This window comes from Tursiops truncatus, chromosome 15, assembly GCF_011762595.2.
Source record: "Tursiops truncatus isolate mTurTru1 chromosome 15, mTurTru1.mat.Y, whole genome shotgun sequence".
Classification (NCBI taxonomy): Eukaryota; Metazoa; Chordata; class Mammalia; order Artiodactyla; family Delphinidae; genus Tursiops; species Tursiops truncatus.
In genome coordinates this window covers 15,532,139-15,545,869 of record NC_047048.1, presented here as the reverse complement: position 1 = coordinate 15,545,869, position 13,731 = coordinate 15,532,139, and the positions used below count along the sequence as shown (strand labels likewise).

Genomic DNA, 13,731 nt, shown 5'->3' with positions numbered 1-13,731 from the left:
TGTGGATGTGGGGAGCAGAAGGGGATGGCATGGCAAGGTGATGGTCAGGGATATGGCTATGGAAGAGGTGGCTTTTAAACCAGGTTACAGAGTAGGCTACAGAAAAGGTGAGGGCAGGCTTGGGCTAAGGGACGGCTGCCTGGCGACTGGGGCCTTGGGCTAGGAGAGGGATAGGAATGGGGAAGACTCATACTTCAGCCTTTCAAGCCTACTCAGAAATGACTCTTCCTCCCCAGTCTCACTGGCAGGTGAGTCTCTGGCCTCTACCCCTACCCCCTAATATCCTCATCTGTAAAATGGGGTAATAGGAAAAACGGCTGCCATTTGTTGAGCACTTACTATGTACCAAGCCAAGGACTCTCTCTCCATGTATTGCCTCATTTAATCCTCACAATAATCTCACCAGGCTGATGTTACTATTATCCCCATTGTACAGATGAGAAAACTGAGGCACAGAGAGGTTAAGTCACTTGCTCAAGGTCACACAGTGAATGAATGGTGACGCTGAGATTCTAACCCAGAGCCTGAATTCTGGGCCTTAACACTGTACTACTAATCCGTACAAAGCACTTTACATTTTACAGAGCACTCTCATCACCACATGAGGTGATTCAGGGGAATAACGAGATGACCCACACACCCTAGAAATGGCTGAGATTTTTACCACATGTGCTGAGGCTGAATAATGGCCCTCCAAAGATGTCCAGGCCTTATCCCCAGAACCTGTGAATATGTTACTTTACATGGCAAAGACGATTCTGCCGATGTGATGAAATTAACAATCTTGAGCTGGGAAGATTAGCCTAGATTATGCAGGTGGGTCCAATGTAATCACAAGAGTCTTTAATAGAGGGAGGCAGGAGAGTCAGAGAAGCAGATGTGACAATGGAAGCAGAGACAGAAAGGGAGTTTGGACGATGCTATGCTGCTGGATCTGAAGATGGAGGGAGGGGCCATAAGGGATGCAGGTGGTCTGCAGAAGCCGGAAAAAGCAGGCAAACAGATGCTTCCCTACAGTCTCTGGAAGGAACCAGCCCTGTCGACATTTTTACTTTAACCGACTGAGAGTAATTTTGGACTTCTAACCCCCAGAATGCTAAGATAATACATTTGCATTGTTTTAAGCCACTAAAATTGTGGTAATTTGTTAGGCAGCAACAAGAAATGAATGTACCACATCACTGCACACCTGGCTCCCCTGGCCAGCCTGGCTCAAATATTACTACTGAAGCTGCTGGAAACACCCTGAATATTTTAAAAAGTTCTTTAAAGCTTCAATTTGGTCTTCTCTGAACCTCAGTCTCTTCCTTTGTTAAAAATAAAAATAGGAAAAAATAAAAAATAAAAATAGGGCTAATACACCTGACTCTGACTCTCTTGCAGGCACAGAGTGAAGGTACCCTTATATTATTTGAAGTTTCCCACAACCCACTGCAGCAGATCAGGCCTAGTTATTGTCCCCATTGCTCAGATGAACAAACTAAGGCTCAGAGAGTGGAAACAGCCAGCATAGAGCCACACAGCTCGTGAGTAACAGAGCCAGGACTTTAACCAGGACTTCTGACTTCAGATATACCACACTGAGGTACATGTCTCAGAGTCATGCTTGTGTGCCACCTACTCAGAGAAGCCTTCCTGGACAGCCTCAGCCCATTCATTAATTCATTCATTCACCCAACAATTGCTATGACTGCTCTATGCCTAGTGTGCTGCTAGGCAAGGCTGGGACCAAGCTCTGCTCTCAGGAGCCTACAGCCTAGTGGATGAGATAGACACACAAACCAACCATCCCCAAACAGCCTGATAAATGCTGAGACAAAGGGAAAGGAGCACACGGGGTTGTAGGAGCCCGAAGGGGAGAAACTCACTGAGCCTGGGGAAGGCTTCCTGGAGAAGGTAGTGACTGAGCCGAAGACAAGCAAGATTCAACCAGAAGTGTGGGCAGGGGCTCCAGTGGAGGAATGGCTAAGCAGAGGCAGGGAGGAACGATGCTGTAGCTTCCTGAGGGCAGGGAATGGGTTGGGTCTTCCCAGGCCCCAAAGTCCCTCTGGGCTTCTGTGTTCCTGTGTGTGAATGGGAATCACGGGCCTAGTTGCCCAGAGCTTTGGTAATTGCTGGGCCCAGGGGAGGGCTGAGCAGGAAGAAAAGGGGTCCTGGGATTCCCAGAGCAGGAGGGCTGAAGGAAGGGTCAAAGGTAAGGGGGACAGGACAGGGTGGAGGGAGTGCTGGGGAGGCAGGGTCCTGGCTCAAACCCCTCTTCCATGTCTGACTCAGGGTGTGACTACAGGTAGGTCCTCTCAGAGCCTCAGTGACCCCATCTGAGAAATGGAGCGTGAGACAAAACTGTCTCCAAAGACCCTCCCCAGCCCTGACGGGGAAATGACATGACACGAAATTACAAAAGGGTCTTTATTTGTAAAAAGCCAAAGGGACCCCTGGGGCGACAGGACAGGCAGGCCGGCTTCTCAGGGGTCAGGGGCATTTGGGCAGATGCGCTTGAGTGGGGGGGCGCCCTCCGAGTCCTCTGTATCACCCTGGGCTGCCTCGGGGACAGGTGGCACTGGCTCAAAGACGGGGTAAGCTTCAGGGGCCTGGAGAGGAAGGGTGGACAGGCATGAGCTCCACCCAAACCCAGGAGTGCAGCCTCCTAGCCTATGCCTTCTCGAAAGCCTCCACTCCACTCCCCTCCCGGACCCGGGAGTCTAGCCCAGGGCCAGGGCCCCAGGACGCAGATTAAGTAGGGCGCCGGAAACAACAACAACACCATTTGGGGGAAAGAAGTTGATATTTGATATTTCTCGAAAACGTATCACGGTAGTCCTTGTGGGAAAAGTCAGAAGTTTGTGGGGGACTTTCTTAAGCTAATTACATTCTTAGGATTAAAAAAAAAAAATACTTGGAGGTGCACCATGATCTTTTCAGGCTTTTAATGGTCTCAAATCAGCCCCAATCCAGCCCGCAGGATTTTGTTTCTAAAACACCCTTTTCTTTTCAGTCCCAAGAACCCAGCCTTATAGCCTTTAGCTGTGTCCAAGGTCTACATTTCCCACCTGGACCTCAAGAGTGCAACCCCCAAGGCTTTGGCTACCCCAGAGCCCCCATTCCCTCCAAGACCTGGGAGTCCAGCCTCCTGGACACTCTCACCTCAGCCTCCAGCAATTCCGGAACAGGCTCCTCCTTGGTCAGCATTGGAGGTTCATCGGTGCCTCCCGCAGTTATGCCCCCAGGATCTGGAACATGAAATTAACAGGTGTTCCCTGAACAGCTGCTCTGTACCACAGCACAGACCAAGAGGGAAACACACCAATCACATAAGCCCGCGGGCTGTTGGAGCACTGAGTGGGGTGCCAGTCACCTGGCTGCAACCCAGGAAGAAAACACAGGAAGGACATTTAGGTGGGATCTTGACGGGTGAGTAGATTTGATCAGATAGACAAATGGGGAGCTGGAGTACATTTCAGGCAGAGGGAACAGAAGCTTGGCAAGCCCAGATTCTGGGGTTGGACTGCCTGGGTTCGAATCCTGACCCTGGGCAAGTGACTTAATTGCTCTAAGCCTGTTTTCCCCACCTGTAAAATGGAGATGATTACAGTAATTACCACATGAGACTGTTTTAAGAATTAAATGAGATAACACAGGAAAAGTACAGTGCCCTGCACACAGGAAGTGTTCGATAAATGCCAATTACTGTTTTTATATTAGTAAAGGTACACAAGCGTGTGGTATGATCTAGACAACACGGAACACAGGCCCAAGCCATGGTGTTCTTGGAAGGGAACAATGAGGTCAGCAGGGGACAGTTTACGAAGGGCCCGGAGTGCCAGGCTGAGAAGTCAAAGGTCACAGGCAGCCATTGAAGGCTTTGAAGCAGGAAAATGACCTCGTCAACCTTGTGCTCTGGTAGCTGTGTGGGTCCAACTGGAAGACAGGAGACCCAGGAGGCTGGAGCTGGGTGCGGGTGAGAGAGATGACGGAGCCTGGGAAGGCAGACACATTGGGGAGGTGAATCTGACCAGATAGGGGATTGACTCTATGGGAAGAAAGAGGAGCTGAGGAGGACTCATACCCCAGATCCTGGCTCACTGGCTGTGTGAGCTTGGGCAACTTACTGAACCTCTCTGGGTTTCGGTTTCTCATCTATAAATGGAGATCATAACCCTCACAGAGTTGTTGTAAGGATTAAATGAGATAAAACATGGAAAGTGCTTAGAAGGGTGCCTGGCACACAGTAAGAGCTCAATAAGTATTAGCTGTTATTATCTCTTATTATTAATCACTCTTACGATTATCACGATTACTTATTCCTTAGCAAATATTTATTAAGCACCTACTATGTGTTCCATGGTGTTCTGAGGATACAGCAGTGAACAAGATTGATATGGGCCCAACATTCAGGAAGTGACATGAGGTGGGAGTGGCAGAGAAAGATACTTAACTAGTAAAATGCTAAATTTACATGAAAACCTCAGACAGTGCTAAGTTATCCACAGATGCCAAGAAGCCAGGGGAAGGAGACAGATAGTCGCTAGAGGAAGGGTGGTGACTTTCCACAGGACTCAGGGAAGGCCTCCCAAGGAGGCAACACAGGAGCGGGAGCAGGTCGAGGGGTAAGCTGGTGGCTTCGACCTTGGAGAGAACAAGATTCAGAAGAGAGAGCTCCTGGGAGGCACCTGGTCCTACCTCTCTCCTGGCCCAGCTGTGGGGGCTGAGCATCCTCCGGGACCCCTTCTGGTGGTCCAGCAGGTGACACAGGGCGGCTGGGCTGGGGGGTGCCCCCAGGGCTGGGATCGGTGCCCTTTTGCAGGGAGCCTTCCGAATGGAAACTCTGGTTACTGTTCTCATCTGTGGGAGCAAAAGCCAAAAGGGTTGGGCCTGAGGCCTCCAGCCCCCTCCCTCAATCCCCACAGCCCCCCACATCTCAGCATCCCTACATACCATTGAGATCGAGCAGGATGAGAGGGCCACCCGCTCGGGGACTGGCGCCCCTGCCCCTCCGCTCCCGGCCTCGGGATCTCTCTGCCCCGCCACCTGCCCTCCGTCGCTCCTGGGGGTTAGAGGGCTAAGGGTCAGAGTCAGCTTTCTAGTTAGCACTTGCAAAGCCCCCACCGTACAAATAAGCAAACTGAGGCACAGAGAAGCAGAAGGCCCTGCATGAGGGGACAGGTTGTGCACACTGGGTTAGGTTTTGAACTGGGGTGGGGTGAGCGGGGTCTGGTGTGGGGGGAGGGGGAAGAGGCGGAGTTGCTACTAATTGTTAACATCTGTCCGGGCTCCTGCATTTGAGGTCTGAGTGGGGACTGGAGGTGGAGGCCAGGGTGGGGAGGGGCTTGCCTGAGGCTGCACAGAGGAAGGGCCTGGTGTGGGAGAACTTGCTCACCTCCTCCTGGGGGTCCACCACTGGCACCCACTTGAAGATACGAAGGGAAGTGTCGCCCACAGTCACCCAGCGCTTCTCCCTGTGGGACGGTGGGGGGACTGGGTCAGAGAGGCCTGAGGAGAGAGCCACCCCAGGAGCTGGACACATCTGGGGATACCTGTAGAGGTGGTGGTGGTGCCGGAGGGAAGGGGCAGTTTTGCTAATGGGACATAGTTAGAGGGAGAAACCCTGCAGACCCGAGAGTATAGATGGGGGGGTGCCTCTAGAGAGAGAGTGTGACTTGGGGTCATGGCTCTGCAGACCCCTGGGGTATATACGTGGAGAGCGCGACTATGGGCCGGGCTGGGGACCAAAGCAATGAAGATCACTCTGCATACTTGCGAAAGGAGTGTCAAAGCTTCAGGGGGCGGGGCATAAATGGGAGCTCCAGCCTCGGGAGGGCAGGGCTGGGGAACACGCTTTGTAGACCCCAGGGTGTAGCCAGGAGAAGGAAGATAGAGCCCTGCAGATCCAGGGCGCAGCTGGGAGGCACACCTAACACCTGGGGGCCACAGCTGGCGAAGGGGGGTAGACGTATCTGGGGGAGGAGTGGTCCATCGTGTCCCGTCCCTGGCCCCGGAGCAGCGCTCACCATCTCCGGACCTTCTCGATGGTCGCCATCACCTTCTTGATGTCATCCTTGGCCCGGCTCCGGGTCTCGGCCCGCACGGTCCGGCCGGCCATGCTGGCGGGGCTGGGGCCGAGGCCGAGCCCGCGGTTGGGCCGCCTCCCGTCCGGCTGGCTCAGGCTCGGCGCCAGGCCGGGGCGCCGCTCTCTCGGCCTGTCTTCTCTCCGGGAGTTGGCCGCGCCCTCCCTCGCTCCCCAAGGCTTCCGCGAGTCCCCGCCCCGCTTCCTGCCGCCGCGCCCCGCCCCGGCCCGTCCCCGGAGCGGCCGGGCGGCGCGGGAGGCCAGAGCCCAGGCCTGGAAGCCGGCCGACCCCGCCCCGACCGGGCCCGCCCCCTCGGGGCACCCGGACGAGCAGCGCCTCCTGCCCGCCGCCGAGAGGCAGGTTGGGGGCCGCTGGGCGACTGGACGCGCGCGGTGGGGCTGCGGCCTTGCATTCAGACCACGTGGGCGCCAGGGGGCGCGAGAGGGTGTGTGTCCTGTGTGCTACCGCTGCGCGTGGGGGCGTCCCTGGAACGGGGTGTGTGTGTGTGCGCGTGTGCGTGTGCGTGGGTGTGTGTCCCCCTCGCCAGGCTCTCTGGTTCTACAGTGTTCAACTACCCATTCATTCAACAGTCTACTGACTGAGTGCCAGTTACGTGCCAGACACTGCAAATATGACTGACTCTCCACCCACCAGAATGGCTAAAGTGAGAATGACGGACCTTACCAAGTGGAGGCGAAGAAGTAGAGCAACTGGATCCCTCATATTTCTGGGGGAGTGTAAATTGGTAGAGGCACTTTGGAAAGCTGGCGGTTTTCGAGTGAAACTCTATGATCCAGCAGTTCCACTCCTAGGTCGTTAACACCCAACAGAAATGCGTGGGTATCAGAACCAAGGGGCCTGTACTGGAATGTTCATAGCTCTATTCATAATAGCCTCAGACTGGAAACAACCCATCGACAGGGGAGTGCAAAATGATTGTAGTCTGTTCAAACCATGGAGGACACAGCAAGGAGAGTGATGTCCTGCTACCCCCAACAACTGGGACAAGTCTCATGAAAGAAATCAGAGACAGCACTACACACTGTATGATTCCATTTATATAAAGTTCAAAGCAGGCGAAACCGGGCTTCCCTGGTGGCGCAGTGGTTAAGAATCCGCCTGTCAATTCAGGGGACACGGGTTCGAGCCCTGGTCGGGGAAGGTCCCACATGCTGCGGAGCAACTGAGCCTGTGTGCCACAACTGCTGAGCCTGCGCTATAGAGCCCAAGAGACACAACTACTCAAGCCTGTGCCCCTGGAGCCGGTGCTTCAAAACGGGAGAGGCCACAGCAATGAGAAGCCTGCACACCGCAACAAAGAGTAGCCCCCGCTCATCGCAACTAAAGAAAGCCCGCGGCGCAGCAATGAAGACCAAACGCAGCCAAAAATAAAAAAATAAATTAAAAAATTAAAAAAAAACAGACAAAACCGATTAATGTTGTGAGAAATCAGAATAGTGGTCAGCCTTGGGACTGGGAGGGGCTAAGAGGGGGCTCTGGGAACTGGTCATGTTCTGTTTCTTAATCTGGTGCTGGTTCCCAGGGCATATTTACTCTTGGAAAATTCGTCAGGCTGTACCCTTATGATGTGTGTACTTTTCCCTGTGTATATTTTACTTCAATGGAAAGTTTACTTAAAATGAGTGTGTCTTGGTTGATTTTGTTTGAGGCTGTGTTTGTCAGCAGATGCCACCTTCTAAATTTCTGTTGTTACGTGTGCATGTGTTTCAAGGGTGTGGCTATTGTGTCTGTGTGTTTTGGTGTTACTATGTTCAGAGGGGTTAAGGTATAGGAAGGTGGTTATGACAGCATTTCTGGATCCAAACTGCTGAGGTAAAATCCCAGCTGTTCTTGTCCAGTGACCTTAGACAAGTCACTTATTTCTAATTCCTCAGCTATAACATGGGAGTGAGTTAATACCTGTATAACTTAGAACAGTGCCTTGCACATAGTAAATACCCAACAACAGTTTCTGTTAAAAAAATGTGTGATGGTGACTTCCCTGGTGGCGGAGTGGTTAAGAATCTGCCTGCCAATGCAGGGGACACGGGGTTCGAGCCCTGGTCTGGGAAGCTCCCACATGCAGCAGAGCAACTAATACCATGCGCCACAACTATTGAGCCTACGTTCTAGAGCCCACGTGCTGCAACTACTGAAGCCCGTGCGCCTAGAGCCTGTGCTCCGCAGCAAGAGACGCCACCGCAATGAGAAGCCCGCGCACCGCAACGAAGAGTAGCCCCTGCTCACTGCAACTAGAGAAAGCCCGCGCACAGTGTGTGATGCCCCACCTGCTGTGCCCTCTGCCAGTTCATCTCTTTCTTCCTTTATTCTGACAGTTGTCTGCACATGGCAATGTACTCACAGACACACAGGTCTCCTTCCCAGTTTCTTCATTCACAAACCCCATAACAAGCTGTTGTCTATGGTTTCCCCATCAGACTGTGAGCTCCTCAGGGGGCTAGAGACCAAGAATGGATCATCTCTGGGTCCCAGAGCTCAGGAGAGTGTGGGTGCCTGGGAACCATTTGTGGGGATAAGTAAGTGTGTACAGACCGTTCAGCATTTGTCTGCATCAGGTTAGTGGTTTGACGTGTGGGTATGACTCCCTGTACCTGTCTCTTAAGTTTGTTCCTGTGTGAAAACCCTTCAGTAGATGCGGGTGTGTCAGAAGAATTCTCTTACTGGGTCTGGTAAGGTGAGGTGAGGTGGCCGCCTAGTAGGAGTGACTGTGAAAGCAAGGGCAGGAGACATCTGAGATAGGCCGGGAGGTGTATGTCCGGGCAGGTGTGGCCTAAGCCTGAGGGCCCCCACCTTGGCCTCTCACGCACCCCGCTCTCCCCTCCCCCAGCCAAGAGGAAGGGCAGCACATTCCTGTCCTGCCAGCTGCTCCCTCTCCACCTCCCACCCCTCCCCAGCTTTCTCCGAAAAGCAGCCCGGGCGCCAAGCCTTCCCTCAGGTCGGAGCCTGAGCCTTCTCCTCCCATGTGACTCAGGGCTGTCTCCCAGGCCCCGGCAACCCAAGCCTGCAGGTCCCGAGTCCACTCAGCAGACAACCTGCCGCCCCCTTCCCGACTAGGCCGTGCATGCAGGGAGCTGAGCTCAGGGCCAAGGAATCCTGCCTGGGGCGGCGGAGGTGGGGTGGGAGGGGGTGTAGATTGTTGGGGTCTGAGCCCTGATTGGCTACGGCCGGGCCACGCCCCCACCCTTTTCCCCCTTCTCCCCTCCTCGGTAGGGGGGCGTGGAGGCAACCGGGATCAGCCTGGGGCCAGCATGAGCCGGAGGGAGGGAAATCTGGGTAAGGGGCTGAAGGGCCGGATCTCGAGCGCCGAGGGGAGCAGGGGTCAGAAGGGCTGGAAGCTGGGGTCTGGGTCCCCGCCACCCCTAGGTCCGGGAAGGGAGCGGCCTGGGCGTGGGAGAGCAGGGCCCCGGTGTCAGGTAACGAGCGGGTGAGTTGTGCGTCAGCTGTGGGAAGGGGCAAGCGCCAGAGTTTAGCGGAGGCCTGGGGCTGTGACTTCAGGGACTTGGGCTCAGGAGGTAGATTACCGGTTCGAGTACACCCTGGGGGAGAATTGGGGTCGTGGCTGGGGCAGGACGCCGGGACCCTATCTGAGTACCGGGAAAGAAGCAGAGCTGGGAGCCAGAAGGAGGGGTAAAGTTAGGGGCGGAAGTCTTTGGGCCACAGGGGTTGTAAGTGACAACAGGAGACGAAAGTCGAGGCTGTTAAGGATAGGGACCCGCGGGGCAAACTCTAGCGAGGGGCGGGTCGGGAGTTGCCGGGCTAGGACTACAGTCCCCAGTATGCCCTGGGCACGCGCGCTAGGCGTCTCGGGAAATGTACTCTTCTTCCCGGGGCGCCACCCTCTAACTTGTGCTGGTTAAGGCCGGTTGCTGATTCATTGAAACTGTACGGTGCCCAGCCCACGGTTTTGCATAGAAGGACCATCAGGGAAGAAATGGCACTTCAGTATCCCAATCTGTAAAATGGGCTTAAAGGCTTGTTTCAGTTTTAAGTTCTGTGCTTCGATGATGCTGAATTCCACCAACAATCACTGAGGTACAGAGATACGTGAGCCCTGCCCTCAAAGGGCTCCCATGCTGAGGCAGATTCTCACAGATAAAAGAGATATTAAAAGAACCGCCTTGGAAGTATGAACAAATGGCCTTAAGTAGAAGGAAGAAGTTAATTTAAAGGAGGAGTGAATCTGGAGGCTGCACTGAGGAGGCAGTATTTGAATTTGGCTTTAATAGGATTTTAACCATGATTTTGGGACAGGGAACACATTTCAGGAGAACAACCGTTTGGCAAATGTCTGGTGCCCTATTTTCCCTCAGTTGGAATGGGACAGAACCTGCCTGGCTTAAAAGGTGGAGAATTCAGAGTGGAGCTTCCGGGTTCAGGAAGAGCCAGCCTGGAAGAAGTGGTCAAGAAGCAAGGGGTTGGGGTGCCCTCATTCCTCCCCCCCTTTTCCCACCAGAGGACCCCCAGGCTGACTCCTCAATCTCACCCCTTCCCCACTTGGAGTCCAAGATCCAACAGACACACAGCCTTGCCCGCCTCCTCACCAAATATGCTGAGCAGCTGCTCCAGGAATATGTGAGTGGGGTTCGGGTGTGGGTACCAGGGGCCTGGGGAATGGGGAAGTACATACAGATCAAGGGGTCCTTGACCACCCATTTTCTCAATCTCACTTCACAGCTGCAGAAATTGGGGCTCCCAAGAGGGGTTAGTAACTGGCCCCTGGCCACACAGCAAATTGGAGGAGGACCCTGTCTGTGCCCCAAATGCCCCTCCATTAGCCTCAGCATGGAGGCTCCCTCCTTGGTACTTTAAGACAGAAGGAACCTGAGAGAGTGAAGAGAACTCTGGTCTGGGAGTCAGGAAACCTATGTTCTTAGGCTCTGTGTGATCTTGTCATCTCACCTCCATGAGCTTGGGACTCCCCAGTTGTAAAAGGAGGCAGTTAAGGGAATTCCCTGGAGGTCCAGTGATTAGGATTTGGGCGCTTTCACTGCCAGAGCCTGCGTTCAATCCCTGGTCGGGGAACTAAGATCCCGGCAGGACCAAAAAAAATAAAAAAGGAGGCAGTTGAATAAGATGAGCTGTGAACTCTTCTACCTGTGTTATGCAGAGAAGCTAAGAAAGGGTTTCAATCTAGGGGTAAAAATGCCATCCCAAGAGGACACTTTTACAGAGGAGAAGGATCTGCCAAAATCTTTGGTTGGCCAGAGGACACTGACAAAGGAAACTAGATAGTTCCCCAAAATACTCTGATGTAGTGGAGGGAGGGTATAGTTTTGAATCAGATAGACTGTAGCCCTGCCAACTTGTTGTGACCATGGGCAGTACTAATAACATTAAACATAATAATTTAATAATTATGACAGCAATAGTAAGATAATAAAGCTAGCTTTGTAGTCCTACCAACTTTGGTTCAAATTCCAGCTTCTGCCCCTTCCTAGATGGATGACCTAGGATAAGTCAGTCCCAATATCCTCATTTACAAGACCATGATCATCATCATCACACCTATTATTGGGAAGATTAGGAATAGTGTGTTTAAAGCAGCACAGTGCCTGAACCAGAAGCAAAATGTTAGGAAAGGATAAATGGTATTGTTATAGCATCTTTACAAATTACAAATCACCTTTATCTTTTCATTTGTTCATTCAATTCACATGACAGTTATTCATTGAGCCCCTGGCTGTGTGTCAAGCAGGTGCAGAAGTGGGGAAGAATGGGGGGAGGGAGTGAAACAAACTCGGTCCCTGCACTATCTTCTGTGATTCTCAAGAGGTCCGTGGTAGGCAGGCAGGACAGGGAACTGTTCCCCCATCTTACAGAGGAGACCACTGAGGCTCAGAGAAGGAAACGGTTTTGCACTGAATGGCACAGCTAGTAAGTGGTGGAGACAGGATTTGAAGCTGGGTCTGTCGGATAGCATTAATAAAAGAGCTAACGTTTTTTGTGCCCTTCCAATGAGTCAGGACCTGCCTTAAGCATTTTAACAGACTCATAACTACCTTATGAAGTTGATATGGTTATTATCTCCATTGAGGAGATGAGGAAACAAAGCAGTGGTGTAAAGAGCACGGTGGTTTTTGTTGTTTTGTATTATCTCAAACACAGCCTCTCTGTTGGCCGGAGTGTGTCATTTACGAGATGGGGACACTGAGGACCCAGGAGAGGGGTGGAGGGCTGAGTTCCGGGCGGAGGAGCCGCCCTGACTGCCGCGTCTCCGCAGGTGCAGCACCAGGGAGACCCCTTCGGGCTGCCTGGCTTCTCGCCCCCGCGGCTGCCGGTGGCCGATCTGAGCGCCCCGGCCCCGGGCCACGCGGGCCTGCCGGTGCCCGAGCGCCTGCGGCTGGACGAGGCGGCGCTAGCCGCGCTGCCACCGCTGCTGGACGTCGTGCGCCGCCGCCAGGCCGAGCTGAACCCGCGCGCGCTGCGCCTGCTGCGGCGCCTGGAGGACGCGGCGCGCCAGGCGCGGGCCCTGGGCGCCGCCGTGGAGGCCGTGCTGGCCGCTCTGGGCGCCGAGACCCGCGGGCCCCGACCGGAGCCCGCCGCCGCCGCCATTGCCGCGGCCACTGTCACTGCGGGCGTCTTCCCGGCCAAGGTGCTGGGGCTCCGCGTGTGCGGCCTCTACCGCGAGTGGGTGAGCCGCACCGAGGCCGACCTAGGCCAGCTGGCGCCCGGGGGCCCGGCCTAAGAGCGGGGCACGCGCCGCAGCTCGCGGTCCCCTCCTGGGCCGTCTCCCCCTCTCCATCCCTCTCCATCTCCAGCAGCGTCTCTGTGTTCTCCGACCGTCTCCATCTCTCTATTTGCTTTGTACACTCTCGATCTCTTTTTCTCCCTGGGGCCTCCTTGTCTCCGTCTGTGACTTCCCATGTCTATCACTTCCTTGCTTTCCCCCTCTTCTTCTCCATCGCTTGGGCCTGCCTCGCTGAGGATCTCTGTCTCCCCTTCTCCCCATCTCTTGCCTCCTCTTGGCCCCATGTGAGCATGTGTACATCTGCGCCTCATCTCAAGGGGACACCTGGCACTCTGTTTCCCTCTGTCCTTCTCTCCGTCCTTTCCTGGCCAGGGACATGTCTGCTGACCCTGTGGTGGGTGGGCTCCTCCAGACAAATTTCAGCCACCTTCCCCCAGGGTCACTCCACCTGCTGCTCTCCCCCTCCCACATCCCACCCTTTGCGGCCCTGCCTCCTCTGCCTTTGATGTCCTTTCCCTTCTTCCCCTCCCTCTGCCCTATCCCTCCCTGTACCTTCCCTTCCCCCCAAGTTAGGTCTACTGGAGAGAAAAAAAAATCACCCCTTAAAAAGAGTTTTATTTACGAGAATAAGTTAATTTTTTGTAAATAAAATGTTTAAAAATAAAAAGAACACTAAAGTTACCAGTATATATAGTTGTTGAAAATGGGGAGACACCTTTAAGGAGAATAAGGTCCTTGGGTTACAAACTGGTTCCCCCAGACATCCCCAAAAGCCACAGTATAAATAGGAGATTCATGAGCGCCCCAGGCCAGGGATGCCATCTCTCAGCCCAGAACAGGAAGTGGATGTGTCCTGAGCAGGAAACAGATGTGACACAAACCCTTAGTTTTTCAAGAATCAGACGTCCATTGAATAAGAAGTGAAGCCCCTTAAGATGGGAAGTTGGAACAGTGGCC

At 53.9% G+C, this 13,731-nt stretch overlaps 2 protein-coding genes across 10 annotated transcripts in view; one reads left to right on the top strand and one right to left on the bottom strand.

The window, feature by feature from the left end:
- The window catches only part of BCL7C (BAF chromatin remodeling complex subunit BCL7C), a 48,426-nt gene extending 42,035 nt beyond the window's left edge, over positions 1 to 6,391 (bottom strand). For 2 of the 8 annotated variants that reach the window (XM_073792107.1, XM_073792108.1), the window contains exons 1-5: positions 6,009 to 6,390; positions 5,378 to 5,534; positions 4,936 to 5,044; positions 4,681 to 4,842; positions 3,145 to 3,230 (exon numbers count right to left, since the gene is read on the bottom strand). In XM_073792107.1, coding sequence (XP_073648208.1) covers positions 3,145 to 3,230; positions 4,681 to 4,842; positions 4,936 to 5,044; positions 5,378 to 5,534; positions 6,009 to 6,100 — 606 coding nt within the window. In that variant the 5' untranslated portion in view covers positions 6,101 to 6,390. Of the gene's footprint in view, positions 1 to 2,395; positions 2,592 to 3,144; positions 3,231 to 4,680; positions 4,843 to 4,935; positions 5,045 to 5,377; positions 5,535 to 6,008 lie in introns of those variants that run through there. The other 6 variants (XM_073792110.1, XM_033839934.2, XM_073792106.1 and 3 more) reach the window with 6 other exon arrangements.
- A 2,686-nt stretch (positions 6,392 to 9,077) lies between these two features.
- Positions 9,078 to 13,463, top strand: LOC101323670 (cardiotrophin-1). Of its 2 annotated transcripts, XM_033840144.2 has the most exons (3): positions 9,078 to 9,359; positions 10,540 to 10,658; positions 12,307 to 13,463. In XM_033840144.2, exons 1-3 carry the CDS (start codon positions 9,335 to 9,337, stop codon positions 12,769 to 12,771), a joined length of 609 nt encoding a protein of 202 aa, XP_033696035.1. In that variant the 5' UTR covers positions 9,078 to 9,334; the 3' UTR covers positions 12,772 to 13,463. The 2 variants fall into 2 exon arrangements, with proteins under 2 accessions (XP_033696035.1, XP_019777311.1); XM_019921752.3 differs by lacking the exon at positions 9,078 to 9,359 and having other exon boundaries at positions 9,369 to 10,658.
- Positions 13,464 to 13,731: the final 268 nt, after the last annotated feature.

Coding starts and splice junctions, on each gene's coding strand:
- LOC101323670 (XM_019921752.3), top strand. CDS start 10,323: ATGATTTTGGGACAGGGAACACATTTCAGGAGAACAACCGTTTGGCAA. Junction 10,659..12,306: donor AGCAGCTGCTCCAGGAATAT/GTGAGTGGGGTT, acceptor GCGTCTCCGCAG/GTGCAGCACCAGGGAGACCC.